This window comes from Periplaneta americana, chromosome 16 (assembly GCF_040183065.1).
Source record: "Periplaneta americana isolate PAMFEO1 chromosome 16, P.americana_PAMFEO1_priV1, whole genome shotgun sequence".
NCBI lineage: Eukaryota > Metazoa > Arthropoda > Insecta > Blattodea > Blattidae > Periplaneta > Periplaneta americana.
This window is the reverse complement of record NC_091132.1, coordinates 120,905,037-120,932,491: the sequence shown is the minus strand read 5'-3', so window position 1 is coordinate 120,932,491 and position 27,455 is coordinate 120,905,037. Positions and strand designations below refer to the sequence as shown.

The 27,455-nt window shown below is 34.1% G+C and overlaps 1 protein-coding gene across 9 annotated transcripts in view; it reads right to left on the bottom strand.

Moving 5' to 3' along the window:
* The window catches only part of Fmr1 (synaptic functional regulator FMR1), a 97,782-nt gene that overhangs the window by 43,529 nt on the left and 26,798 nt on the right, over positions 1-27,455 (bottom strand). For 6 of the 9 annotated variants that reach the window (XM_069812948.1, XM_069812953.1, XM_069812955.1 and 3 more), the window contains exons 4-8: positions 21,634-21,797; positions 20,964-21,200; positions 6,830-6,901; positions 6,157-6,304; positions 5,855-5,992 (exon numbers count right to left, since the gene is read on the bottom strand). In XM_069812948.1, coding sequence (XP_069669049.1) covers positions 5,855-5,992; positions 6,157-6,304; positions 6,830-6,901; positions 20,964-21,200; positions 21,634-21,797 — 759 coding nt within the window. The remainder of the gene's footprint in view (positions 1-5,854; positions 5,993-6,156; positions 6,305-6,829; positions 6,902-20,963; positions 21,201-21,633; positions 21,798-27,455) is intronic. The other 3 variants (XM_069812951.1, XM_069812952.1, XM_069812954.1) reach the window with 1 other exon arrangement.

The window sequence follows — 27,455 nt, the reverse complement described above, 5'->3', positions numbered from 1 at the left end:
CAGCAAGAGGTGTGTCATCAAATGATTTTGGGATTCTTCAAAATTTCTGCCAAAAGACTGAGAATAATACAAGGGAGAATATTAAAAGGTGAAACATTTGAGGAAAAAAGGGATTCTCATGAAAACCGATCATATAAAATGAACAACAATATAATGAGATTTACTGCAGTCACATCTACAATCGATTCCTCATAGCAAGATCCACTATTGTCCACTCCCAAAGCTAAATGTTCAAGATTCTCTTTGGATTATTCTGCGATTATTACAAAGAAAGACTGGTGACAAACTGAATGAGAAGTACAAATATTTCAAATAGTTGACTTGATAAGATTATTGAAGAGAGCAGAGTTGCATTGGAAGAAAACATCAATGAAGATGATTCTCAAAGTGAGTGTGAGTCCATCCGGTATGTGCATTAAAGTGTAAACTGCACTGAGTATGAATCCATTCTAGATTAATATTAAATAACCTGTAATCTGTATTCTTGATTCTTACATATTCGGTACCATTTATGGCGTAACTATGAGATATATGTAAGAAATATAATTTTACTAAAATTATTATGAAATTGTAAACCTCTGTAATGTGCACCTCTGTCAAGAGTACAACATTCCCCCATAAGGATATACATAAATATACGTGGACTTCTCCAGACGGAATGACTCATAACCAGATAGACACATCTTGGTAGATAAAAGAAGGCACACTAGTATAGCAGACATTCGAACTTTCAGGGGGGCAGACTGTAATTCTGACCATTATTTGGTAATTGGAGAATTAAGAGAAAGACTATCAGTAGCCAAGTGAGTAGAGCAACAAGCTAATATTAGTAGATTCAATATTTTGAAATTAAAGGACGAGGAAACTAAACAACATTATCAGGTTGAAATTTCAAATAGGTTTGCTGCTTTAGCAACTGCTGACGAAGCTGAAAAAGAGTTAGATGTTAATAGCATGTGGGACAATATCCGAGATAATATCAAAATTGCAGCTGAGCAGAGCATAGGTTATCATGAAACTAAGAAAAAGAAACTATGGTTTGATGAAGACTGTTCCATTGTAGTAGATAGAAGGAAACAGGCAAAATTGAAATTCTTACAGGATCCAATTGTGGAGAATAGAGATAATTATTTCAATGAAAGACTGGAAGCAAGTCGTACACTTAGGAATAAAAAGAGAGATTACTTGAAGGAAAAATTGAATGAGGTAGAAACAAATAGTAAGAATAAAAACATTCGAGATTTATATAAGGGTATAAAGGAATTTAAAAACGGTTATCAGGCAAGGGTAAAAGTGATCAAAGATGAGGATGGTGACTTACTTGCAGACTCTCATTCAATCCTGAACAGATGGAAAAACTATTTTGGGCAACTACTAAATATACATAGGCCAAATACAAATGATCAGGACGAAATTCAAATACAAACTGCTGAGCCATTCATAACAGAGCCCACACTATCTGAAGTCGAAATTGCGATAGAAAATCTGAAAAAGTACAAGTCTCCAGGTATTGATCAAATTCCAGCAGAATTAATACAAGAGGGTGGAAGGGCATTATCTAGCGAAATTTATAAACTTGTACTTGCAATTTGGGAAAAGGAAATTGTACCAGAACAATGGAAGGAGTCCACAATCGTACCTATTTTTAAGAAGGGGCACAAGACTAACTGTAGTAACTTTCGAGGAATATCACTTTTGTTGACGTCGTACAAAATTTTGTCGAATAGCCTTTTGAGAAGATTAACTCCTTATGTAGATGAAATTATTGGGGATCATCAGTGTGGTTTTAGGCGTAATAGATCGACTATTGATCAGATTTTTTGTATTCGACAGATATTGGAGAAAAAATGGGAGTATAAGGGTACAGTACATCAGTTATTCATAGATTTCAAAAAGGCGTATGACTCAGTTAAGAGAGAGTTTTATATAATATTCTTATTGAATTTGGTATTCCCAAGAAACTAGTTCGATTAATTAAATTGTGTCTTAGTGAAACTTACAGCAGAGTCCATATAGGCCAGTTTCTATCTGATGCTTTTCCAATTCACTGCGGGCTAAAGCAGGGAGATGCACTATTACCTTTACTTTTTAACTTCGCTCTAGAATATGCCATTAGGAAAGTTCAGGATAATAGACAGGGTTTGGAATTGAATGGGTTACATCAGCGTCTTGTCTATGTGGATGACGTGAATATGCTAGGAGAAAATCCACAAACGATTAGGGAAAACGCGGAAATTCTAGTTGAAGCAAGTAAAGTGATAGGGTTGGAAGTAAATCCCGAAAAGACTAAGTATATGATTATGTCTCGTGACCAGAATATTGTACGAAATGGAACTATAAAAATTGGAGATTTATCTTTCGAAGAGGTGGAAAAATTCAAATATCTTGGAGCAACAGTAACAAATATAAATGACACACGGGAAGAAATTAAACACAGAATAAATATGGGAAATGTGTATTATTATTCGGTTGAGAAGCTTTTGTCATCTAGTCTTCTATCAAAAAATCTGAAAGTTGGAATTTATAAAAAGTTATATTACCGTCTGTTCTGTATGGTTGCGAAACTTGGACTCTCACTTTGAGAGAGGTACAGAGATTAAGGGTGTTTGAGAATAAGGTGCTTAGGAAAATATTTGGGGCTAAGAGGGATGAAGTTACAGGAGAATGGAGAAAGTTACACAACGGAGAGCTTCACGCATTGTATTCTTCATCTGACATAATTAGGAACATAAAATCCAGACATTTGAAATGGGCAGGACATGTAGCACGTATGGGCAAATCCAGAAATGCATATAGAGTGTTAGTTGGGAGGCCGGAGGGAAAAAGACCTTTGGGGAGGCCGAGACGTAGGTGGGAAGATAATATTAAAATGGATTTGAGGGAGGTGGGATATGATGGTAGAGACTGGATTAATCTTGCTCAGGATAGGGACCAATGGCGGGCTTATGTGAGGGCGGCAATGAACCTCCGGGTTCCTTAAAAGCCAGTAAGTAAGTAATGTGCACTGTTCAATCCTGATATTAAATTTCTGCTAAAATATAATCATATTGAAAGTATTTTGATAAAATAAACTTATTCTCTGGAAAAAGGGCCTATAAAATGCTTCAATAAAATATATTCTTTTATTAACACTATTAAAGTCGGAATGTATTGTTTAACAAAATCTTGTAGACAAATAATATTGTAGCAGTATGAAAATTGTTATCTTGATAAAAGCACATCCAAATCGCAATGACATACAAATAAATCTTTCAATCATTGTTTTCTCGAAACATGACTTTTGGTTATGGGCCCTTTTTCCGGCTACCACCTCAATTGTCATATGTGGCAGTTTAGATTTACCACTTGTGAGATCTGCGACTTTTACATTACAGTGCAGTGCAATTGACATTCCAAAATTAAAACTGTCAAATGCATATGTGTCAGAATTCTGTGAAAATATATTCTGAACCGAAAGAACTATATTATTCTGTAAAGTGTGTGAAATAAAAGTCACTGCAGACAAGCAGTTTACCGTGCAACAACATATCAGGCACTAGAAACATTTGCAATATCTTGAAAATGTGAACAAAAGAAAAGTGTCTCCATTACTGTTAAAAGAAACTGCTTCCACATCAAGTAGCAAGTCATCTTCCTTTTATAAAGAACTGTGTGAAGCAATTGTTAGTGTGAATATTTCGCTAGGAAAACTAAGCAATTCTAAATTGCATGATTTCCTTGAATGCCGCACTGATCATATAATTTCAGATGAATCAACATTGCGTAAATTCTACTTAATAAAATGTTATGAAAACATATTAAAGCAAACAGGCTACGTGAATATGTGAACGAGACTACTCATTATGTAGCTAATGTAGTGATGGGCACTCTAGAAACAAATAGTCCCAGACAAATTTTTGTTCTAACCTCAGAGGTTAACCATACTCAGATATGCGAACTGTTTGATAAATCCGTGCATTTATTATGATCTAATGGAGTACAACATGAGAATGTGCTCTTCTTCCTAACAGATGCAGTGCCTTACATATTAAAGGCAGCTAAATCTATCAAATCATTTTACAGTAAAATGGTACATGTTACTTGCTTGCATCGAATCGCGGAGGAGATGAGATCAAAATTTTCAAAAGTAGACAGACTAATTTCCACAGTAAAGAAAATCTTTCTGAAAGGTTCGTCCTGAACTAAATATTTCAATGACAAGGCCCAGACGCAGCTTTGCCCCCATCATCCATTTTAACAAGTTGGGATACTGTATGTATGGTTGACTGCATGCATATACCATCATGACAATTTTCAGAGAGTCAAAGAAATAGTGAAGTTTTGATAGGGCAGATGCTAAGACAATAGGTAGGACACAGAACCTGTTATCCGATACTCAAATGGAAGGTAAATTGGCTTCCATTAAATCAAATTTTGCATTTTTGTCAGAAACCATAACCTGCCTAGAAGAAAGTGCCATGGCATTGGGCAAATCGTTAGTCAAGAACACTGTAGTTTGTATATAAAATGTAAAAGGTGAGAATGGGGACACAGTGGGATAGAAAATACAATCTGTATTGGATAAAAATAAAGTGTATAAGACAGTGTGCCAAATAGCCAGTATTTTGTCACGAGAAGACTTCAGAATTGACATTTTTGAAGAGGATTCAACAGTCAGTGACATTGTGTTTTTCAAATAAACTCCCATTACATCTGTGGAAGTAATATTGGAGTGCAAGAGGTCAAATGACTTTATTGTCAAACTCCTGGCATTAGAAAACAACAACATCTGTGGAAGTAGAAAGAAGTTTCTACGAGTACAAAACAGTGTTGGCTGACAACCGTTGATCTTTCTCTTTTGATAACTCGAGGATGATTATGGTGGTGTATTGCAATGCTAGCTGAGGTATGTTTAGTTATTATTTTTTTTTCATATTATTTTAATAAAAGTGACCTAGTGATAATTATTGTTTCAGTAAGTAATACAATAATTCCTAGAAAAGTTTGTTTTACAATACAGTAATCATTAGACCATTATTAATTATATACTGCAGACCAAAATTGATAATCTTCATTAGGTCCTTTTTTTTTACTGTTTTAGGTAATTTTAAGAGAATTTTAGGGGAATTTTATACATCATTCTTTTGGAAATATTTAGGTTGTAAACATCCGGGTTAAATGATCCCAAATTGCGGCCATTAGAGAACAACAACATCCGGGCCCTATTAATTACATAACTTCATTTTGCCTTAAATATATGATTACATTACAATTACGTGGTAACAAATTATATGCATGACAATGAATTTACATTATTGATTCAGTAGTAAGTTTTCGATGTAGAAAACAAAAATAACATTAGAGAAACATATAACACATACAAAGAATGAAAATATACTTATGAATGTGATTCAAAGATTGGAAATTTCTATTTTATTTAATTCCCAGACATTTAAAAATAATTAAATTATGGTTCATTTAATGACGCTTGCAACTGCAGAGGTTATATCAGTGTTGCAGGTGTGCCAGAATTTTGTCCCTCAGGAGTTCTTTTACATGCCAGTAAATCTACTGACATGAGCCTGTCGCATTTAAACACAAATGCCATCGACCTGGGCCGGGATCGAACCCGCAACCTCGAGCATAGAAGGCCAACGTTATATCAACTATACTACCGAGGCCCACTCCAGACACTTGAAATAACACCATTCACCTTACATGCAAGGTTCTTAAGAATACTAAACAAATGTGGTCCCAATTCATGACACTGTTAAAAATAAAAAATTGGATGCAAAAAATGGAAAAATAAGATGTAGATGGGAAGCAAGATGATCGTGATCAATATATCTGCAAAATGTTGCTGCTTATTACTTACCACTCCACTTTTGTCAACTATTTCTTGAATAATGCGACCATTTTTTCCAATCACTTTCCCCACCAGAATCCGAGGAACTTGAATTGATTCTTCACTGTATTCTAACATACTACGAGCCTTTTTAACAGATTCAGAAGTCTGGAAGTAAATTGTACATAAAATTAAACACTTTACTTCTAAAGTTTCAAACATTATAACAAAATTTGCTTTTATAGGACATAGCTTGAATAACAACAATGGTGGCGGTGGTGTTTGTGGTAATGATAGTAGTAATAATGATTTTAGTAAAATAAGAAAGTTACCTCTCCGTATATTTTAAATGTGCAAGAATTTTCTTCAAGTTCAATGTTCGTGATGCCCTCAACCTTCCGTGCTTGTTGAATGTTCGCTCCATGAGCACCAATTGCGAGTCCCATGAGATCTTCACGTACACTAAACTCATCCGAGTATCTGAAAACAAACACCCTTACATTCATAATAACATACCACAGAAGAACGGAAATGTTAAGTTTAATATATTAACATACATGCATTTTATGGACAATGCATATCTTTTAATATATAGTGACAAAACTAATCTATACACAAATACATAAGAATCTCCAGTAACAAAATACAACCTCCATGGTTCTAACATGGAAAATATTCATGAAAAAGATTGGTATAGTGTTAAAACAAGAGCACTGTAAACATATATCAGTGGTTCTCAAACTCTGTGGCAGGCCACTCGCTTAAATTGCCAACTCTGTAGAAATATTCACATAATCTATAATTTTATATTGTGTTTTACAAAACTCTAACCCAAACTACAAGTACTGCAGAAGGAAATCTTATTAAAAGAGGTTTCTATGAACGAACTGGAGCACTGAAATAGTACGCTACAATGAATCGTAACTTCTTCATGTAGAAGCATGCAGTATTTCATCAACAACAAATAGTAAAAAGGCCAAATTGTCAAGAAGTACCGCGCCTCACCTTGCATTTGCTCTCACCCCTGCCTCATAGTTTGAGACACGCTGATATATAAAGTTTGAAGGCCTAAATTTGCTGAAATGAAAAGAAACGTGGTGTTGAAGCGAGAGTAATAGTTAGTTTACAAACTGCAGCCCGTTAACAATGAATCCTATAAAGTTTTATTATATCTAAAAGATTTCAAATTTCAGTGTTAAGGTCATTCAATAAGTAAAGATACATTTTGTCTACACAAATAATGGTTCATTATAAATCTACGAAACACTTATTAGATTTCTACATAACCCTTTGTTAACATTATATACTATCTATCAACTTTGGTGTCTTGTAGTTACCATACTTGGCTCTGGAACCAAAGGTCCCAAGGTATGCAGGCTCAATCCTGGCTCAGGACAATGGATTTTTAGATGGGAAAAATCGTAAAGCTGCTATTAGATAAGAAAGTAAAGCTTTACACTTCAAGTAACAAATCTACTGCATGTAAATATAATTTCATTCATTAACACAAAAAAAAAAAAATAAATAAAATAAAAATAAAAAAAATAAATAAATAAAAAAAATGCGTAGATCTGCCACTACTCTGCTCCCACCTGTTGGTACCAGATGTCACCAAGGCAATAAGTGTGGAAGCCTTTGATAAAAGAGTGGGAACATGCAATTTAATACCTCACTGGCACAGTCTTCTGTGCAATAATACCCACTTATATGCAAGTATGAGGAAAAAAAAAAAAGGTATCCCCGTAACATGCCAAGTGCCTTACTTGGGGGGCATGGAGGTAGAGCGCCATGTTTTCTATGACCTCGGCACTAGAATGAGGTGGTGTGGTTGTCTAACCGCCTTTTACCCCCGGGAAAGACCCGGTACTCAATTTTATAGGAGGCTGAGTGAACCTCGGGGCCATTCTTAAAGTTTGGTAACGAGAAAAAATCCTGTCACACCTGGGATCGAACCCCGGACCTTCCAGTCCGTAGCCAACTGCTCTACCAACTGAGCTACCCGACCGCCGGGTATAAATGAAGCAGACACAAAATGAGAAGAGCTAATGCCATTGCTGAGCGTTTGGGATTCAAAGCCATTACCCATATACTACCATGCACATGTTGTCTTTTTACGTCCCTTATCAATTTAGCAAGGGATACTTTGTCTTGGTCCTACAGCTGCACCATACAAAGTACCATTCATCAAAGCAGAAAATCGTATGGCTATATGTTTGGATTGTAGGACAGTTGAGGCAGCTGCTCTCCGGTGAATATTAGTAACGGTTTGTTGGGTAAGTTGTACATTGCATAAGTTAGCATTATTGTGTAGAACAAAAACACACTGCTCCTCTAACATGCAAAATATTTATAAATAACTGCAGATTTAATCATATACAGTAAAATCCCTTGTAACTGGCACTCAAATAACCAGCAATACCAAAACAATGGCACTTTTGGCAAAAAAAATCTGCCACACTGCCACAGTCTGGGCAGTCAGTTCTGCCACATTAGGAAGTTTGCATGAACTTTAATTTTCAGTGAACCTAAAATTAGTGTATTGTGTTGTGTGATGTGTTTTAATAAAGAAAATCCACAGTTTTTATGTTTATACAATTATGTTCCGGCTGTCAGTGTTGTCACATTAGAAAGTTCGCATGAACTTTCGTTTTCAGTGAATATTCGGAACCTAAAATTAGTCTATTATTTGTGTTGTGTGATGTGTTTTAATAAAGAAAATCCACACAGCTTTTATGTCAGTGTTGTCACATTAGGAAGTTCGCATTAACTTTTGTTTTCAGTGAATATTCGGAACCTAAAATTAGTGTATTATTTGTGTTGTGTTTTAATAAAGAAATTATGTTCCGACTGTCAGTGTTGTCACATTAGGAAGTTCGCACGAACTTTAATTTTCAGTGAATATTCGAACCTAGTATTAGTGTATTATTTGTGTTGTGTTATGTGTTTTAATAAAGAAAATCCACACAGTTTTTGTGTTTATTTAATTATGTTCGGGCTGTCACTGTTGCCACAATAGCAAGTTCGCACGAACTTCAATTTTCAGTGAATATTCGAACCTAGTATTAGTGTATTATTTGTGTTGTGTGATGTGTTTTAATAACGAAAATCCACACGCTTTTATGTTTATTTAATTATGTCCAGGCTGTCAATGTTGCCACATTAGAAAGTTCGCATGAACTTTCGTTTTCAGTGAATATTCGGAACCTAAAATTAGTGTATTATTTGTGTTGTGTGATGTGTTTTAATAAAGAAATTATGTTCCGACTGTCAGTGTTGTCACATTAGGAAGTTCGCACGAACTTTAATTTTCAGTGAATATTCGAACCTAGTATTAGTGTATTATTTGTATTGTGTTATGTGTTTTAATAAAGAAAATCCACACAGTTTTTGTGTTTATTTAATTATGTTCGGGCTGTCACTGTTGCCACAATAGCAAGTTCGCACGAACTTTAATTTTCAGTGAATATTCGAACCTAGTATTAGTGTATTATTTGTGTTGTGTGATGTGTTTTAATAAAGAAAATCCACATAGCTTTTATATTTATATAATTATGTTCCGGCTCTCAGTGTTGTGACATTAGAAAGTTTCATGAACTTTCGTTTTCAGTGAATATTCGGAACCTAAAATTAGTGTATTATTTGTGTTGTGTGATGTGTTTTAATAAAGAAAATCGACACAGCTTTTATATTTATATAATTATGTTCCAGCTCTCAGTGTTGTGACGTTAGGAAGTTCGCATGAACTTTCGTTTTCAGTGAATATTCGAACCTAAAATTACTGTATTATTTGTGTTGTGTGATGTGTTTTAATAAAGAAAATCCACAGAGTTTTTATGTTTATATAATTATGTCCCGGCTGTCAGTGTTGTCACATTAGGAAGTTCGTATGAACTTTCGTTTTCAGTGAATATTCGAACCTAAAATTAGTGTATTATTTGTGTTGTGTGATGTGTTTTAATAAAGAAAATCCACACAGCTTTTATGTTTATTTAATTATGTTCGGGCTGTCACTATTGCCACATTAGGAGGTTCGTATGAACTTTCGTTTTCAGTGAATATTCGAACCTAAAATTATTGTATTATTTGTGTTGTGTGATGTGTTTTAATAAAGAAAATGCACACAGCTTTTATGTTTATATAATTATGTTCCGGCTGTCAGTGTTCGCATGAACTTTCGTTTTCAGTGAATATTTGGAACCGAAAATTAGTGTATTATTTGTGTTGTGTGATGTGTTTTAATAAAGAAATGCACACAGCTTTTATGTTTATTTAATTATGTTCCGGCTGTCAGTGTTGTCACATTAGGAAGTTCGCATGAACTTTCGTTTTCAGTGAATATTCGGAACCTAAAATTAGTGTATTATTTGTGTTGTGTGATGTGTTTTAATAATGAAAATCCACACAGTTTTTATGTTTATATAATTATGTTCCTGCTGTCAATGTTTTCACATTAGGAAGTTCGCATGAACTTTCGCTTTCAGTGAATATTTGGAACCTAAAATTAGTGCATTATTTGTGTTGTGTGATGTGTTTTAATAAAGAAAATCCACACAGCTTTTATGTTTATTTAATTATGTTAGGCCTCTCACTGTTGCCACATTAGAAAGTTAGCATGAACTTTCGTTTTCAGTGAATATTCGGAACCTAAAATTAGTGTATTATGTGTGTTGTGTGATGTGTTTTAATAAAGAAATTATGTTCCGGCTGTCAGTGTTGTCACATTAGGATGTTCGCATGAACTTTTGTTTTCAGTGAATATTCGGAACCTAAAATTAGTGTATTATTTGTGTTATGTGATGTGTTTTAATAAAGAAAATCCACACAGTTTTTATGTTTATTTACTTATGTTCAGGCTGTCACTGTTGCCACATTAGAAAGTTCGCATGAACTTTCGTTTTCAGTGAATATTTGGAACCTAAAATTAGTCTATTATTTGTGTTGTGTGATGTGTTTTAATAAAGAAATTATGTTCCGGCTGTCAGTGTTGTCACATTAGGAAGTTCACATGAACTTTAATTTTCAGTGAATATTCGGAACCTAGTATTAGTGTATTATTTGTGTTGTGTGATGTGTTTTAATAAAGAAAATCCACACAGCTTTTATGTTTATTTAATTATGTTCGGGCTGTCATTGTTGCCACAATAGGAAGTTCGCATGAACTTTAATTTGCAGTGAATATTCGAACCTAGAATTAGTGTATTATTTGTGTTGTGTGATGTGTTTTAATAAGGAAAATTCACACAGTTTTTGTGTTTATTAAAGTTATGAGCAAGTGATAGAGAAATAAGCTCCAAGCTGCAGTTTCAACATTTGGCACCATGAAATACGAACTGTTTTTTTGTATATACCGGTATTTATTCAATTATCCGGCAAAATCTCGTATCCAGAACTAGCCTGGTCCCTTTGGTGCCGGTTAAGAGGAATTCTATGTACTTCTATACAGCCAAACACAATTGAGCCTTTTATATTCGATTCTCAGTTGAGCCCACAAGTGAAAACTGCAACTGCTCTGCCACACCAGTCCTATTTCCACTAGCAGAGAACATACAAGCTATTCTTTGTACCCATATATAATTTCTTTCAGGTTTGTAAAAGATTCCACATCTTGCACTACCATAATCTACAAGCAAAACATGTTATGCAAACGAAAATGTTAACAAAATACTGTTCAAGTATGTAACACTTTTCAAACTGTTGACATAGATATTTTATTTTACAACCAATCAACCAATGCACATAAATGACACTGGTGTTAACAAACTAAACTACTAGCTAACAGTGCTGCTGACTTATAAAATAATATTTTCCTTTTAATTTAATTTGAATTCAATTAGTGTCCATACTTATTGAATGACCCTTGTAACTAACAAACCAATGTTACTTAACAATTTTAAGGAACATACATTTACACGAAACTGAAATGAACTTGTTAATTTATTATGTATTAGTTTATAGTAACTCACATCATCAATTAAAATCTAATACTTTTAAGCATACAATACTGATTTTACATACTTTATATAACACACGATGGACGTAATATAACTGTACAGATTTCAACAGCTTATTCTTAGAATAGAGTACAAAAAAAATTCTAATACCATATTAGTCCCAAATGATTATTTTTCTCAGAAAAAAATAATTTCCCCCTAAATGTTAACACAGTTTTATTCAATAAGTACTATCCATAAAATTCTGATTTTTACTCTTATCCAGTGGTGGGCAAAATGAATGCAACCCACAGGACAGAATTTAAATGGCAACTATTTACTGTGGGAGGGGTTGCACTCTATAGTGCAGTGACGGATTTACAGACAGTTGCGCCAATACACTCCTTCCTACCATATCTAATTAGAAGAGTTCATTCACGTGATATTTAATTAATCATTTTTCAAAGCAATTTCTTCGAAATTGGGATTTATATCTGTATATGCTACTTTCAGTTGTGCAAGGAGATGAGCATCACTTAAGCGGGATCTGTGGCTAGACTTCATAAATTTCATTTTAGAAAACAGCTGTTCGCATTGGTAGGTTGATGAATACTCATTATTTTTTAAGCGAACTGTCTGAGCAGTGGATATGTAGTATTGGACAGCTTTTTAAACATTTTAACCCCCAGCAAACCTTCACATTCTGCATTCAATAAACTATCATTTTGCAAATCCAGTACCTCTAAGTGCAATTCTGGGATAACATTTTAAATTTCAACATGAAAAGGAGTGACAAAAATATTGAAATCTTTCTCCATCCTTTGAAAATCACTGAATCTGTGTTCTTTGAACTCATATAATAGATGATCTATTTTAAGAATGTACTTATTTAAGTTAGCGTCCTGAATATTTGTAGCTGATCCTAAACATGAGAAATGAAAGAACTGCCTTTCTTGTAAGTGTGATATCCTCTCAATTCAGTTGTTTCTGCGAAAGACATTGTATCACTAATGAAGCTCCGAAGTACAGCAGTCCAGTACAATCCGCCACGACATTTTCGTGGGGTGGGGAAGGGGAAGATAAGGGGTAAGGTTGATGCTTCGCTGAGGCAATGCCGCAGGAATACCCGCCACTGCTCTTATCACTAGAGAAACTGATAAGGAATGATTTATTCCTTTGCAGTGTTAAAATAAAATGGGCAGTTTTCTTGAAAATTAAGTAAAAAAAAAAAAAGATTAACACATATCATTATTTCCTGCCATTAGGAAATTTGGCAACCCTACTGCAGTGACTAAGGGAAGGTCTTCCTATTCAGACCTGAGTTCATGTATGTATTTGTAGGTGAGCTAGTGATAGGCTGTTACCAAACTACGGAGACTTTCTACTAATTTTCTAATTAACTATCTACTTAATTATTACATAACGCAATTTTTTTAAATTTAATTTCATGTATTCTATTGCCCCCTTCAGTTTGGCAAGTTGTATCACTTCCACTCTGTGTGTGTGTCTATATTATTCCTCTATCCTCAATCATGGATATCCCCTTTCATAAGAATTGCATTAGGTCATTTCCTAGATTACTCCATCTTTTGTATCAATTGTTCAGAATTTTAACCATTTGTGGGTAACAAACTACAGCTATGAAAAAAAATTAAGACAAAAACAGAAGGACAATGTTTTACAACAAACCTTTTCAAGCAAAATACAGGTGTTAAAGTTATGAGGACATAATTATGTGAATAGAAATGGAATATAATATGGAATGTTATATTTTCCAATTGATATGATAGCCAAGTCAATTCTTAAATACTCTCTCAAGACGTAAAATAAAACATAATAGTTCTATCAGAGAATGTATTATGTATGTATTTTAAGCAAGGAATATCTTTTTGCCATTGTATGAGTTATATTTACTGGCAATATATGCCCAAAGTCCAATGTTATTGGCAGTCGAAGGCTGTAAACACACTCTTTCACAAAACACTACAAAAATAAGTCAAGTGCCATCAATTTAGATGATTTTAGGTGGTCATTCCAAGCCTCTGTTTGTGAACGAACAATGAGGAAAACACTTGCTATATAAGGCCTCAATCATTATGGAAAGCAGTGACACAAGATTCTACTGATAAATTAGGCGTGGAATGTCCAGTTGTGATATTAACCATTTACAGATCATTCCAGATAAATGATACAAGTCTCGCAAAACAATATGAACATTGATTTACAAAGGTAAAATACACAAGGAGATGAAAAATAAGTTTCTCAGCTCTTCATGAAATTATTAATGAGTGTCCCATCCCCTTTATACTCCAAATGCTCTTGTCAAAAGTGCAAGGTGCAGTATAATAAGTTCGTAATTCATAATGGACCACTATAATTTTGTCAATGTATAAGTACACTATACTAACGTCACTCTATATTAAGCTCTGAAACATTAAATTACACAAAGTGTACAGTGGTAGCATTGCAACAAATCAAGAATTTCTAGTAGTATGAGTACATATGTGTTTCGGCAGTCTAACAATATAAGGAACAAAATCGGAACAAATGCCAATGAAAATAATCATCTTTAATCCCCTAGACATAAGTGTCAATAGACCCTAACCAGCCCTTTGGTGTGGAATGGCTGGTATTGTTGGACCATCGGATCTGTGCCCCCTGTAAGATATGCGAACTGAACCCTAATTCCTTCTCAGCCTCAGTAATTCATTTCTCTCCCTTTATCTCCCCCACTACTCACAATTTTGAACCTTCTTGCATGACAGTTATTTGCACTTGCAGTCCAGTGTTGTCAACTCAACATGAATAGCCTACTGTAGCATGGAGTGGTGAAAAAAATATTATTAAGCAAGTAATGGTATTTTTCGAAGAAGAGAACAAACAGGTCAATATCTGTTTCTATAAATCAGGCAACGAAAAGAGCAGCTGGGATCACAGGTGAGACTTAATTTATTTCAATTGATTACGTATTAAAATTACTTAACTAATACTGATGTAATACAAAAATTTTATGTAATTTATAATTTATACAGGCAGGTCAGAGCGCCTAATAAAGAAAATCAGGAGATAGGGAGTCTGTGCACGAGATGAAAAGCTAGAATCACCAGAGAAGAACAGACCAAGGGAACCTTTAATTCTTGTAGATGATATGGACCGATGTATTTTAAGAAGAAAGACACAAGAATTTTATACCATGCAGAAAGAAGTTCCGACTTTGAAAAAAATTTTTAAGGTTGCGAGAGAAGCAATAAATTTCCAAGATTGGAGGGAAACGTTACAGATTAATAGAAGAGGAAGTGGCTAGATTTATTATCAACTTGGGTGAAGACAGCAGCAGCAGTAATAATAGTGACTCAGATTCAGATATGTCCGGGATATGCCCTCTGTAATTTCATGCCTAATACAAGTAGCCTATTGGTCTTTTGTAACTATGTAAATTATTTTCATAAGCATAAATTAGAACTCCTGCACATTATCAGTATGTTATGTTATATAGTATGTAAATAAGATCGTAGCATGTAGTAACTTCGCCATGCCGGTCCCTAGCTCAGATGAGAAAGAAAGAGGGTACATGACTATGTATTCATTCATTCCTACAATTTTATAATTTTATTAGGACTTCAAATCTAACAAAATAAGATAATGAGGCAAAGGAGAAGTATTTATGACGAAAGCATTTCTCTTTAAAACCGAAATAGATTCCCTTCACGTAATTTCCATTTAACCAACAAATATCCACTATGATCATATAATTATCTCCAAATAATCGTAGAAGTCAATCAGCGTCATTAGACCAACTTAGATCAAATTATAAGTAATAATTAACCTCACATTATTAATAAGCAATATTCAAGAGACATGACACTGTATGACGGAAGTTTGGCAACATTCCTATTCGGCAAGGTTCATGGCCTGCTGTTTGGCGTGGTGGGAGGAAAGCTGGTGGAATGGAGTGAGTACAGGCGTTAACTTTTCCAAAAACGACGACAGCGCTGAAGGTGCACAGATCAGATGGTCCGACAATATGTAAGTTACATCTTATACGCTGTAGAATGTCCTTCACCCATTTTGTCTGAGATGCCAAAAATAATAAGTCCTCATTTTCTATACATAAACTTTTCATTTAATATTGGTTTATTGATCTTCGTTTTCTTTCATTTGAAGTCATGTTCTCAATAATGTTTGTAAACTTGTGCTTTCCTCTTCATAAACAATGTTGTTCTTAAAAAACACTACGGGCTAAGGGATTCGTGGGAATGCATCTTCTTGGACATTGGTACTGTACTTTAGTCAGTTCTTTTATTCATCCTGAAGCCGGAATTTCGTTTCGCATTTCCCATTCATTTTAAAAATAAATAAGTGTACATATTAGACACAATTTCCCCAAGCCTGGCTGTACGAAGTTTTGTTATGCAGCTCTGATTTTAAATGCATAATAAATATTAATACTAGGAGTGAAGTATGGCTACTTAATAAACGATATTAATATAGCAATAATTAATATCAATAATAATAATAATAATAATAATAATAATAATAATAATAATAATAATAATAATAATAATAAACGTCGATTTTTAAAATAAGTGTACACCTTAAACACAAGTTTCCGAGCCTTAGTGCATAAAATTTTGCTATGCAGATTTAATTTCAAATGCATAATAAATATTAACATCAAGAATAAAGTATGGCTATTTATTAAATGATATAGCAATAATTAATAAATAATACAACGTAAAAAAAACAAACCTACTACTACAGCTCCAACAAAATGATTATGGCATATCCTGACAATAACCACGACACTTCTTCTGTAACCAACTGCACAAGACAATCTTAAGCTTCTAAAACAGTATGAACAAGGGTTCACTGACCATCCTGGCTCTGTACCTGCAAGCTTCTAGGCCAACATATCACTAGAGATTCAATAAAGAATTGCCAAAACAGCTTTTCTGAAGAAATTGCTACAAAAACATATTGGGAACGTCCCATTAGTGTTCAACAAATTGGTGGAGATTTTCAGTGCCTCAGATTATTTAATTGTGATGATTCACTAATCATATAGGAAGGTGATAATCTCATGCCTGGAAAACAACTTGTTCATAACTAAGTTGCAATGAGGTAATACCGTTCGTGGGTTTCAGTTGTTGCAACACCTGCATTTCACCACACTTTTTTTTTTGCTCACAAATGATTACTCAATGACTTTAACAAGCTCTTCATCCACGTATATTTTACCATTATTTTCGTGTTTATACAAGTCATCACTAACAAAACCCTTACATCAAACACGAATTGATGGCTTGCTTGGGGAAGCCCTCCCATACTTTCAATAAACTTGCTGCACATGAAACAATTTTCTACTATGACATACTGAAGAATGCAGCTCTACCTATTTATTTATTACTAAGCAGCTACTTAAATTAAATGTATTAAAACACAAATACCGGAAATAAATTTACGAACATATGTATATGTAACTGAGTAGGTATACCCAAGATTCTCTTTTATTGGTCAAGTAAAGTAACTGGATATGTATCTAACTAGACCTGTTGGAAATTTTTGTGTGTAGTAATTTCATGACATATCTAAATGTGTAATACATGTATACAAGAAAGTTTTACAATATATTATAGTGTAACCAGTGAAGTGAATTATTTGATTTGCTTAAGCTAATATTCTTTGCACCTGACCTAGCCTGTGATCCTGTTCTTGTATACGCAGTACCGATCTAAGGTAATAGCTCGACCATTACTCTCCTGATTATTCTGATTTAAATAGTGTGTGCTTTAATAAGTAGAGCCACATTAACTTGGTATCAGAACTTAAACATAACATAACCGTGACCGGTAGCATTGGCCACAACAAATTTGGTGTCAGAAGTGACCATAAGACAACTAATGTTCGGTAGGACCGAGCACAACACATTTCATACCAACGTAACTTAAGTGACATTACGAAACTTCCAAGCTAGTTTCCAATTTTTCAGCAGAAATTAAAAAAAATATATAATCACTTGTAATATGCCGATTCTCGCAGGATTATTGGTAGGACGGGCTTATTGATAGTTATATGCGTTACTGAAATGGCTGTTGTAGGTGATTAGGTCAATCTTACTTTGCTGAGCATTATTAAAACTGAAGAAGCACAACTATGGTATCGTAAGAAAGATCTGCTTCCAGCAAATATGAAGTGTCCACTTTGTGTAGAGGTTATAAAATGGAGTGTTATGACAGGTTAGATTAGGTTAGTTTAGACTTTTGTTGTGCCTTGCATATACGCAACTGTGACAGATTAGATTACGTTAGTTAGGCTTTTATTATGCCTTGTATATACGAAACTGTGACAGGTTATGATGAAAGAGTGATGGAACGGAGAAAAATTCTCTCCGGCGCCGGGATTTGAACCCGGGTTTTCAGCTCTACGTGCTGATGCTTTATCCACTAAGCCACGCCGGATACAACCCCGACGCCAGTTAGAATCGTCTCAGATTAAGCTCCATCTCTTGGGTTCCCTCTAGTGGCCGCCCTCTGCACTACGTCATAGATGTCTATGAACGCAGGACCGAAGTCCATACATGTGTTGAGGTGCACTCGGATGAGTGACTGATTGGCCGGGATCCGACGGTATAGGCACCTATACCGTCGGATCCCGGCCAATCAGTCACTCATCCGAGTGCACCTCAACACATGTATGGACTTCGGTCCTGCATTCATAGACATCTATGACGTAGTGCAGAGGGCGGCCACTAGAGGGAACCCAAGAGATGGAGCTTAATCTGAGACGATTCTAACCGGCGTCGGGGTTGTATCTGGCGTGGCTTAGTGGATAAAGCATCAGCACGTAGAGCTGAAAACCCGGGTTCAAATCCCGGCGCCGGAGAGAATTTTTCTCCGTTCCATCACTCTTTCATCATATGATGACGCAGAATATCTGCATGGAAATATCAATGTACTTTGGTACATAAAAAAAAAATATATGTGACAGGTTAGGTTAGGTTAGTTTAGGCTTTTTGTTATGTCTTGCATAAACGAATCTGTGACAGGTTATGTTAGTTTAGGCTTTTGTTATGGCTTGCATACACGAATCTGTGTTAGGTTAGGTTAGTTTAGGCTTTTATTATGCCTTGCATATACGAAACTGTAACAGGTTAGGTTAGTTTAGGTTTTTGTTATGCCTTGCATACACGAGTCTGTGACAGGTTAAGTTTGTTTAAGCCTTTATTATGCCTTGCATATACGAAACTGTAACAGGTTAGGTTAGTTTAGGCTTTTGTTTCCTATATGTTTTTTTTTCAGTCTATCACATGACAGTTATCACAGCCTGAACTTTATAGATCCAGCAACTGGTGCATGCACTAATCTGATCGAAAACGCTTGGTGTGCACTTAGAAAAAGTCTGTCTTGGGGAGTGGGCACAAGGACGACCTGAGTAATCACCCTGTGAATATTTATGGCGGAAGGATTGCTTATAGCTCTGCCGAGATCCTCTCAACGATATTATAAAATACGTCAAGGTACTCTATCTAAGTGGTGCATGTGGAAATGAATATGATAACGATTGAGTGGCACTCGACAAAACCTAGTGATTTTTAGTGTTTTATGTTGGCAATACTAATTTCTTTAAGAGGACGGAACAGGTCGAAAGGCCTAATCCCTGTAGATGATGATGATGATGATGGCAATACAAGTGTGTCAGTGCCTACTGAAATGGCGGACTTGGGAACAAAGTTGCGATATGATATTAGTGTGTTTATTCCATTATTATTTGTTCTACTGGAGTGCAAGAGATTATGTTGATTCTATTACTGTACTGTTAAATTCATAATATGTTAAGATGAGAAATTTTAAATTATTTTATAGTAATTTTTTAACAATTTTAACTGAAAACAACATTGCAAATTTTATCATGTATAATTGTAACTAATAAGAGATTCATGTTCATTAAAACATTTTTGCAATAATTAATTTTAAGTAATTCTATTACAGTCACTGTTAATTACTGATGATGGCAAAGCGGTAACCCCGAAACATGTCTAATTAAAGAACCTTCATGAAATGTGTTCACACAACTGTTTTAATTATTAATTGTAAAGTGACATCAAAAACTTTTTCCATGCATTTTTAACAATGTCCTGATTGTACCTATGCAGAGTAAAATATTACATGGCAACTAAAACTTACGATTAAGAAAGCGTGCATGGTATGGTGAAAAAAAAAAAAACAAGGTACAATAAAAATGTAGGAAAAAGTTTTTGATGTCAATGTATTTTAATGAGATTTTAAGAACTTAAATTCATGAACACTGTTGAATAGTGACCGCATTGCATAATTATTTGTTAACATTATCACAGTCTGTGAATAGCTTCTATAGACTTAAAGAATGTTAAATAAAGAATACCAACATGGACAGGTCCATATTAAACTATAAATGACAAAAAGTTTGAGGGTCAAACTGTTGTTCAACTCCATGCATGGCAGCCTTTTTATTTAGACAATTTTATTTTTTATTTAGCCTTTCTACTTTGATCTTTGCTTTCTTATATAATTGAGGACCGTTTTTGCAAAACTTGCTAACTGAAAAAACTAAATTTTACAGGAGAGACAAAACACTATTAGTAGCAAGTTTTGCTGTATCTCTCACTTTTAGAAGAAAGCAAGTTTTGAAAAAAAAAAAAAAAAAAAAAAAAAAAACAAACAAACAAACAAAACAAAAAAAAAAAAAACAAAAAAAAAACGATCACACTTTGACACACTACAATGAAGAGAAATAACTTAATTTTACTAAGATGCTTTGAACATCATGTAGAGGCCTCCCTTATGTTAACGAATCCATCAAAATCTCAATTTTGCAAATTTTGCCATTAGCAAGTTTTGCAAAAACGGTCCTCAATTTAAAACTACAAAGATATCTCTTTGCAAAGCAGTAAACTTTGTGGGCAACAATCAGCCATTAAATTATGTCTGGATCCTTCCCATCAAGAGAAGGATTCCTTTTTTTATGTCATAAATCTGACATTTTCTCTGAAGGAAGCAACATTTTGGATTGAAAATGCTATCTTTGGGTTTGTGAGCATGGTCACTATTGGAATACTGAGGACAACTTAAGAGGTTTGTTGTACATCTCAAGCCTCCTTTAAACAATGAATAACAAACTTGTTAGTTTCATACACATACTTTACAAGAACCAAATAGGTGCTGGAATCTTACCCTCCGACATTTTGCAACTTTGTTGATTCTAATTGCCGCGCTGCTTCTTCAGTGCGTTTCAGGAGCAGCACCTTCTGACTTAGATTCCTAAAGTGCATTTCTTGAAGCATAGATGAACGCTTTTTCGAGTGCTCACTCCTAGAGATCACATTCAATACCCCTCTTTCTGGGACGTACCGACAGATTGCTGCACCTATGGCTTTTTGAAACTCCTTATGAGCATTATCCATTTTCGCACTGGAACAAAGAAAACTCAAAAATAAAAACAAATCATAAATAAGAAGACCAACAGACTTTAAAAAATCTCTATCTATTATGATGTCTCGACATACAAAATTAACAAAAAAGAAGTGCTAAAATGTTCTACTTATCATGCAACCTACTTCAATTATGAAATTTAACCCTTTCTGGTCAGATAAGATGTGATCGATAATGCTTCTGCAGTCACTTGTTAAAAGTGGTATATAAGAGGATTTTGAAATAGCTTATTACACTGTCGAAATTATGTAATGAAACTGAGAAATATTTTCGATTTTTTTTCTGTGTTTTTAATCAGAAAAGTCAAATGTTTTTATGAGATAATATTTCCAACTGAAAGAACTTACTTTCGATGTAAAATAAAACTCATGCATGTCTCCCATTCAAATAATAGAGTGGTGTTGTTACTTACTATTCACGCAGATCTTCAGGTACATCAATCTCAAACTTGTAGAATGTGGTTTTATCTATGGGAGGATTTGGGTTTTTGGGCCGCAACCTTTCACTTGCAACAATTTCTGTGTAGGTATTTTCCCAGCCTAAGTACTCAACCACGTGAAAATCGCCTTTTATCATCTGCAAAAGAATGCAATAAAATGACAGAAGAGAAAGCAAGAGGTAAAATAGCTCAAGCCAGCTAAATGTCATTACCACCGAACACAAAATAATATTTTGCAAATATTAACTCCAACTTCAAATAGAAAATGTATTGAACAAAACATACTGTTACAAACAATTCACAAATTCAAAATATTGGAAAGAAAGTAATACAGTCGAACCTCGATGTTACATTTTCTGGAACTAGGAAAATTGTTATGGATTTATTAATTTGTCCTGCAGAATAATCTCTGTAATGTTGACAATTAATATTTGAGGAGAAAAATTCGCTCCGGCGCCGGGGATCGAACCCGGGTCCTTGGTTCTACATACCAAGCGTTCTGACCACTGAGCTACGCCTCAGATATTAATTGTCAACATTACAGAGATTATTCTGTAGGACAAATTAATAAATCCATAATAATCTCATAGCTAGCAGTGCATCATAACTGCGGAATCCCGGCCAAACAAGTCACTCAACTGAGTGCGCTCCTAGTATAATGGCAGTTGACACTAGACATATACGTCAACATATATGCCTAACTTGGAGTCAAGCCACAAAGGGAAACACTGAAGGAGGAAGATTCGATTCGGTGCTGTGGATTGGATTCGGTGGTCAGAGCGCTTGGTGTCGGGTTCAATCCCTGGTGCTGGAGCGAATTTTTCTCCTCAAATATTAATAGGAAAATTATATCGTTATATCAGGGTTATTATTATATTCAGGGATTATCAAATTTTACCCAGCATTATGGTATAAAAGAGAATATAAGACAACATTACATATTGGTACTATGAAACAACATTTAAGTTACTTACCTTTTAATTACCCTACTTGATGTACAAAACATCAGGCATGTTTAAAAAAATCGACAATTGTACTCTGTCTTTTGGTTTAAAGATTTCCAGCAACAAATGTTTCTTATCGCATTGAGCACAATAGATGGTCTGGTGGTATACTAGAGACATTAAACCACTTCAAGATAGCAATGCCAACATCATCTGACTAAATCTGTTATGGTAAGATGAAACAATTTCAACCTTCTAGGCTGATTATGCTTTAATGAAAGAGCTACTGCCTTGAAGTTTTAAATAAAATTCCTTTCACTGAAAAGATCACCTAAGATATTTATTTCCGCAAAAAGAATTTAAAAAATTTCTTCCATTCAATGTTGTCTTTGTACGTCCTAATTATAATTATAAATAAATCATTATTATTATTATTATTATTATTATTATTATTATTATTATTATAAGAATCAAGAGGACTGTAATTGAAAATGTCAATATAATGGACAGACAGCATAAGAAATGAAGTTGTGCTAGAAAGATGGGTGCAGAAAGAATAATGCTCAAACTGAACAGGAAGAAACTCCCTCTGAACGATGCACTAGAAGGAATGGTGAACAGGAGGAAAGTTAGGGACAGAAGAAGATGTCAGATGATAGACAACATTAAGCTATATGGATCATATGAGGAGACTAAGAGTAAGGTAGAAAACAGAAGATTGAAGAATGCTGGGTTTGCAGTGAAAAACCTATCCTTGGGCAGAAAACTATGAATGAATATATACAGGATGAACCGTAAGTAATGCCATTAATTTCAGGGAGCTATTCTTTGAGATATTTCAAACAAAAAAAATTTAATACAATTTTTCTTGTTTTTGTTTCCTTTTCGAGAATGGTTACTTTGGGAAAGCTATTACATTAATTCCCAATATGCTCAGTAAATTAAAGAGAGTTGTTAATTATGATAATAAACAACTGAAAGAATTTTAGTTTTGTCCTTCAAATGTGCAGAAACCTGATCCGAACAAATGTAATTTTTCGTTCTGCAAGCAATTTTAAAATGTTATGCACTCTGACAATGTTGTAAAAGTTAATGCCTGGAGAGAGGCAGACATGTAGGCTTAGGTATCCTGAACAGCTGGCAGATATGTAGGCTTAGGTATCCTGAACAGCTCGTGTGTGCATTTGTGAGAGGGACGAATGAGACGAGAAATGTAAACAGAACACACACAATTGCTTTTAAAGACGACTCAGGAAATTTGACTTCTTGTATGTAATGTTACTACTTTAAAAATTAAAATGGAAGGAAACTATTTCTAATTGTCTGAAGAAAATGACTTCTTGTATGTAATGTTATTACTTTAAAATTAAAGTGGGAGGAAACTATTTCTAATTGTCTGAAGAAAATGCATATGGAGTCTTTTTAAATCATTAAGTAGATTTAATTAAGTTTAATAAGCTTTTCTTATTGCTTGTGTTCACTGAATATTTAATTAAAATTAAATCGAAGAGTATAAAATATTTTTAATTCTGTTCATTTAATGTAAAATAAGCATATCTTATTTTTATTTTTTCCCGTGAAGTTTTAAATGTTTTAAAATGTTGTTCTTATAGCGTGCAATAAGCATCATTATTACTCACGTTCTCTACAATATTCAATTGAAATGAGAGTGTAGAAATGTCTTACACAAAAATTAAACAGTATAGCATCTGTACTTTTTCTTACAAGTTTAAAAACAATGTACATGGCAACGACCTTCCACTTCCCTATTCAAAACAAGCCAGATGAAGGTGTTGTTAAGAGCAACATAACCTGATGTACATTCTCTACTGACTGTAGCGTTGCACGATCTCACAATTTATGTATTTTAAAATGAATATTTTTCTGGAAAACAATTCAAAACATAGCAAAATGGAATTTGACGTATTCTTTTTTGCTCTTTACTAAAGAAATCATCCATCAGAATAAATTACGTTACTTACAGTTACTCCTTCATGCATGAACACATATTCAATAGGCATACAAATATTTGAAAGAAATGAATCATGGTATTGTTGTAAATAATTTTTATCATGTGTCGGACAGTCCATAAGCATAAAAAAGAAATCTCGAATCACCAAAACGTAATCTTTGTAAACATTAATAACTCTGTTCTAAATAGAAAACATCAGTTACGTTTTCAAAAATACTGACTAATCAATGATTAACAGTGACAGATAAAATCTGAAATTTCATACTCTAAAGTCTAAACCATCCTGCTAGCAATATGAAAACAAGTACTTTCACGATTGATGATTTGTAGAATGCAATTAGGACTGAAAAGATTTTCATATTTCGTAATGTTTTGGTAAAATTTTCGTATTTCATAAAAATCTTTATATTTTTTCATGTTTTGCACGACTTTTCCTCCTCCATTAATATTTTTATAACCTACCACTGAATCTGCCTTTTCAGACATTATTAAGGAGACAATAGAAATATTTTCCAGGGAACACTTGAAAAACCCATGCCAATCATTCCACTAACATTTCGGACTTCCCAAAGACAAGTAAAATCTCCAAATTCCTCTTTAGAGTCAAGATCAGCACAACTTCCTTTCTCACTACAATTTTTTAAATTGCAGTAATCTTTTTAATTTTTTGTGTATAAATTGCATTATTATTATTATTATTGTTATTATTATTACCAATAACAATTACTGTACTCGTAGTTCCAATGAATTTGAGAAGTCTAAACAGAAGTAAAAAATAAGTGATTCCTATTCCACCTTTGCTCATTTTTAAAAAATCCAGTTAAAGTCTTTTCAGCATTGCCATGTCTACTTACGTACGTGTGAATTAATGTCTTAATAATTATTTATGCAACAAGTCGCGAAATGATAGTGTTTTAAGCACGAGAAGTGAAGATTGTCCATCGGACAACATGGCGAGTGCTTAAAACACTAGTTTCACACATTTTTCATACAAAAATTTTTAGACAGTCACTCGAGAAACCCTAATGTATCTATATTTTAAAGAGAATAAAACTGTTGATTTGTTCTCTCGCAATCGCGAACTTCTGATGTTAAAGACGAAAGAGTATTACATTCATATGGAAAAAGAGAGATTCCACAGCCTTCGGATATGTAGTAGGCTATGGTGATTGTTTTGCTGGTTGTTTGGAAGTTGTTTAAGTGGAGTATTTCTAATTAACGTACTTTAAAGTACTTTTAGGCACGAAAATTTACTTTTAAGCACACTAATTTATGGATGCGGAAATCAATTACTTTTCGATACTAAAATGAGAATCGAAAAGTCATTATGAAATGACTGTAAAAAAAAAAAAATTTTGACCACCAATTTTGCTGTCTACTTAATTTCCCCTGTTTTTGCAACTTCATGGGTTTTTCAGTATACAAAATATTAAATGACAGAAAATGTGATCTTTTACCAGAAAGTACAGATGTAACCTTACGTTCTGCAAATTAATTTTTTAAACATTACATTTGTTCAGATCAAATTTCTGCACATATTTAAAGTCCAAAACTAAAATTCTTTCAATCATATATTATCATAATACACTGCTCTCTTAAATTGACTGAGCATACTGGAAATTCAATAATAGTTTTCCCAAAACACTATGAAATGTCTCATAAAAAACAATTTTTTTTTTCTTGAAAAGGAAACAAAAACAAGCAAAACTGTATTAAACTTTTTTGCTTGAAATATCTCAAAGAATAACCTCCTGAAATTAATGACATTAGTTACGGTTCATCCTGTATATATTTCATATTTTACCAAAATAAATTTCAAGCCTCCGGCGTGGCTTGGTCGGCTAAGGCGCTTGCCTGTTGATCAAAAGTTGCGTTCGGGTTCGATTTCTGCTTGGGTTTTTTCCGAAGTTTCCCCCAACCATAAAGCAAATGTCAGGTAATCTACGGCAAATTCTCGGCCTCATCTCGCTATCACCAATCCCATCGACGCTAAATAACGTCGTAGTTTTTTTAGTAGGTTATTTTACGATGCTGCGTCAACATCTTAGGTTATTTAGCGTCTGAATGAGATGGTGATAATGCCGGTGAAATGAGTCCGGAGTCCAGCACTGAAAGTTATCCAGCATTTGCTCATATTGGGTTGAGGGAAAACTCCGGAAAAAACCTCAACCAGGTAACTTGCCCTGACCGGGAATCGAACCCGGGTCACCTGGTTTTGCGGCCAGACGCGCTAGCCGTTACTCCACAGGTGTGAACTCCTCATAGTTGATACAGCATCGTTAAATAACCAAGTAAAAAAAAATAAAATAAATTTCAAACTTTGTTAAGATTTTCTTCACACTGCTGTGATTAGTAATGAGAAGAAAAAAGGCTGAGATAGATGAATGGATAGACAGGAAGACATAAATGTACATGGACAGAGATAAGTATGCACACAGGTGGTAGATAATCTTTAATCTCAGAAATATCTTATGAAAACACATTCCTTGCTTTTTCAGCAAGTGCAGTTCTGAAATAGTTGACACAAAATTATATTGCTAAAAAGTTTTTTCTTGGTATTGTCATTTTCTTTTTCGCATAAAAAACCCTGAATAACTGTGAGTGAGTACAGTCACTCAAGAAATAAATGAAATGGTCTCAGAAATAGTGATTGAGATTGTCGAATTACTAAGGATAGGAAGATTGGTATAATTTATGTTTTCTTTCAACTGGTTGCGTTACAGTAGAACGTCCACTGTAATTTCTATTAATTTACATTAGACTGTCTAAATTCTGCTAAACGTCGGTTTTAGCAAGTCATGTACTGATTGATATATATCTCCTGGATGACATTTGCAGAATCTTGAGTATATAATCATGCAAAAATGTTTTGTACTATG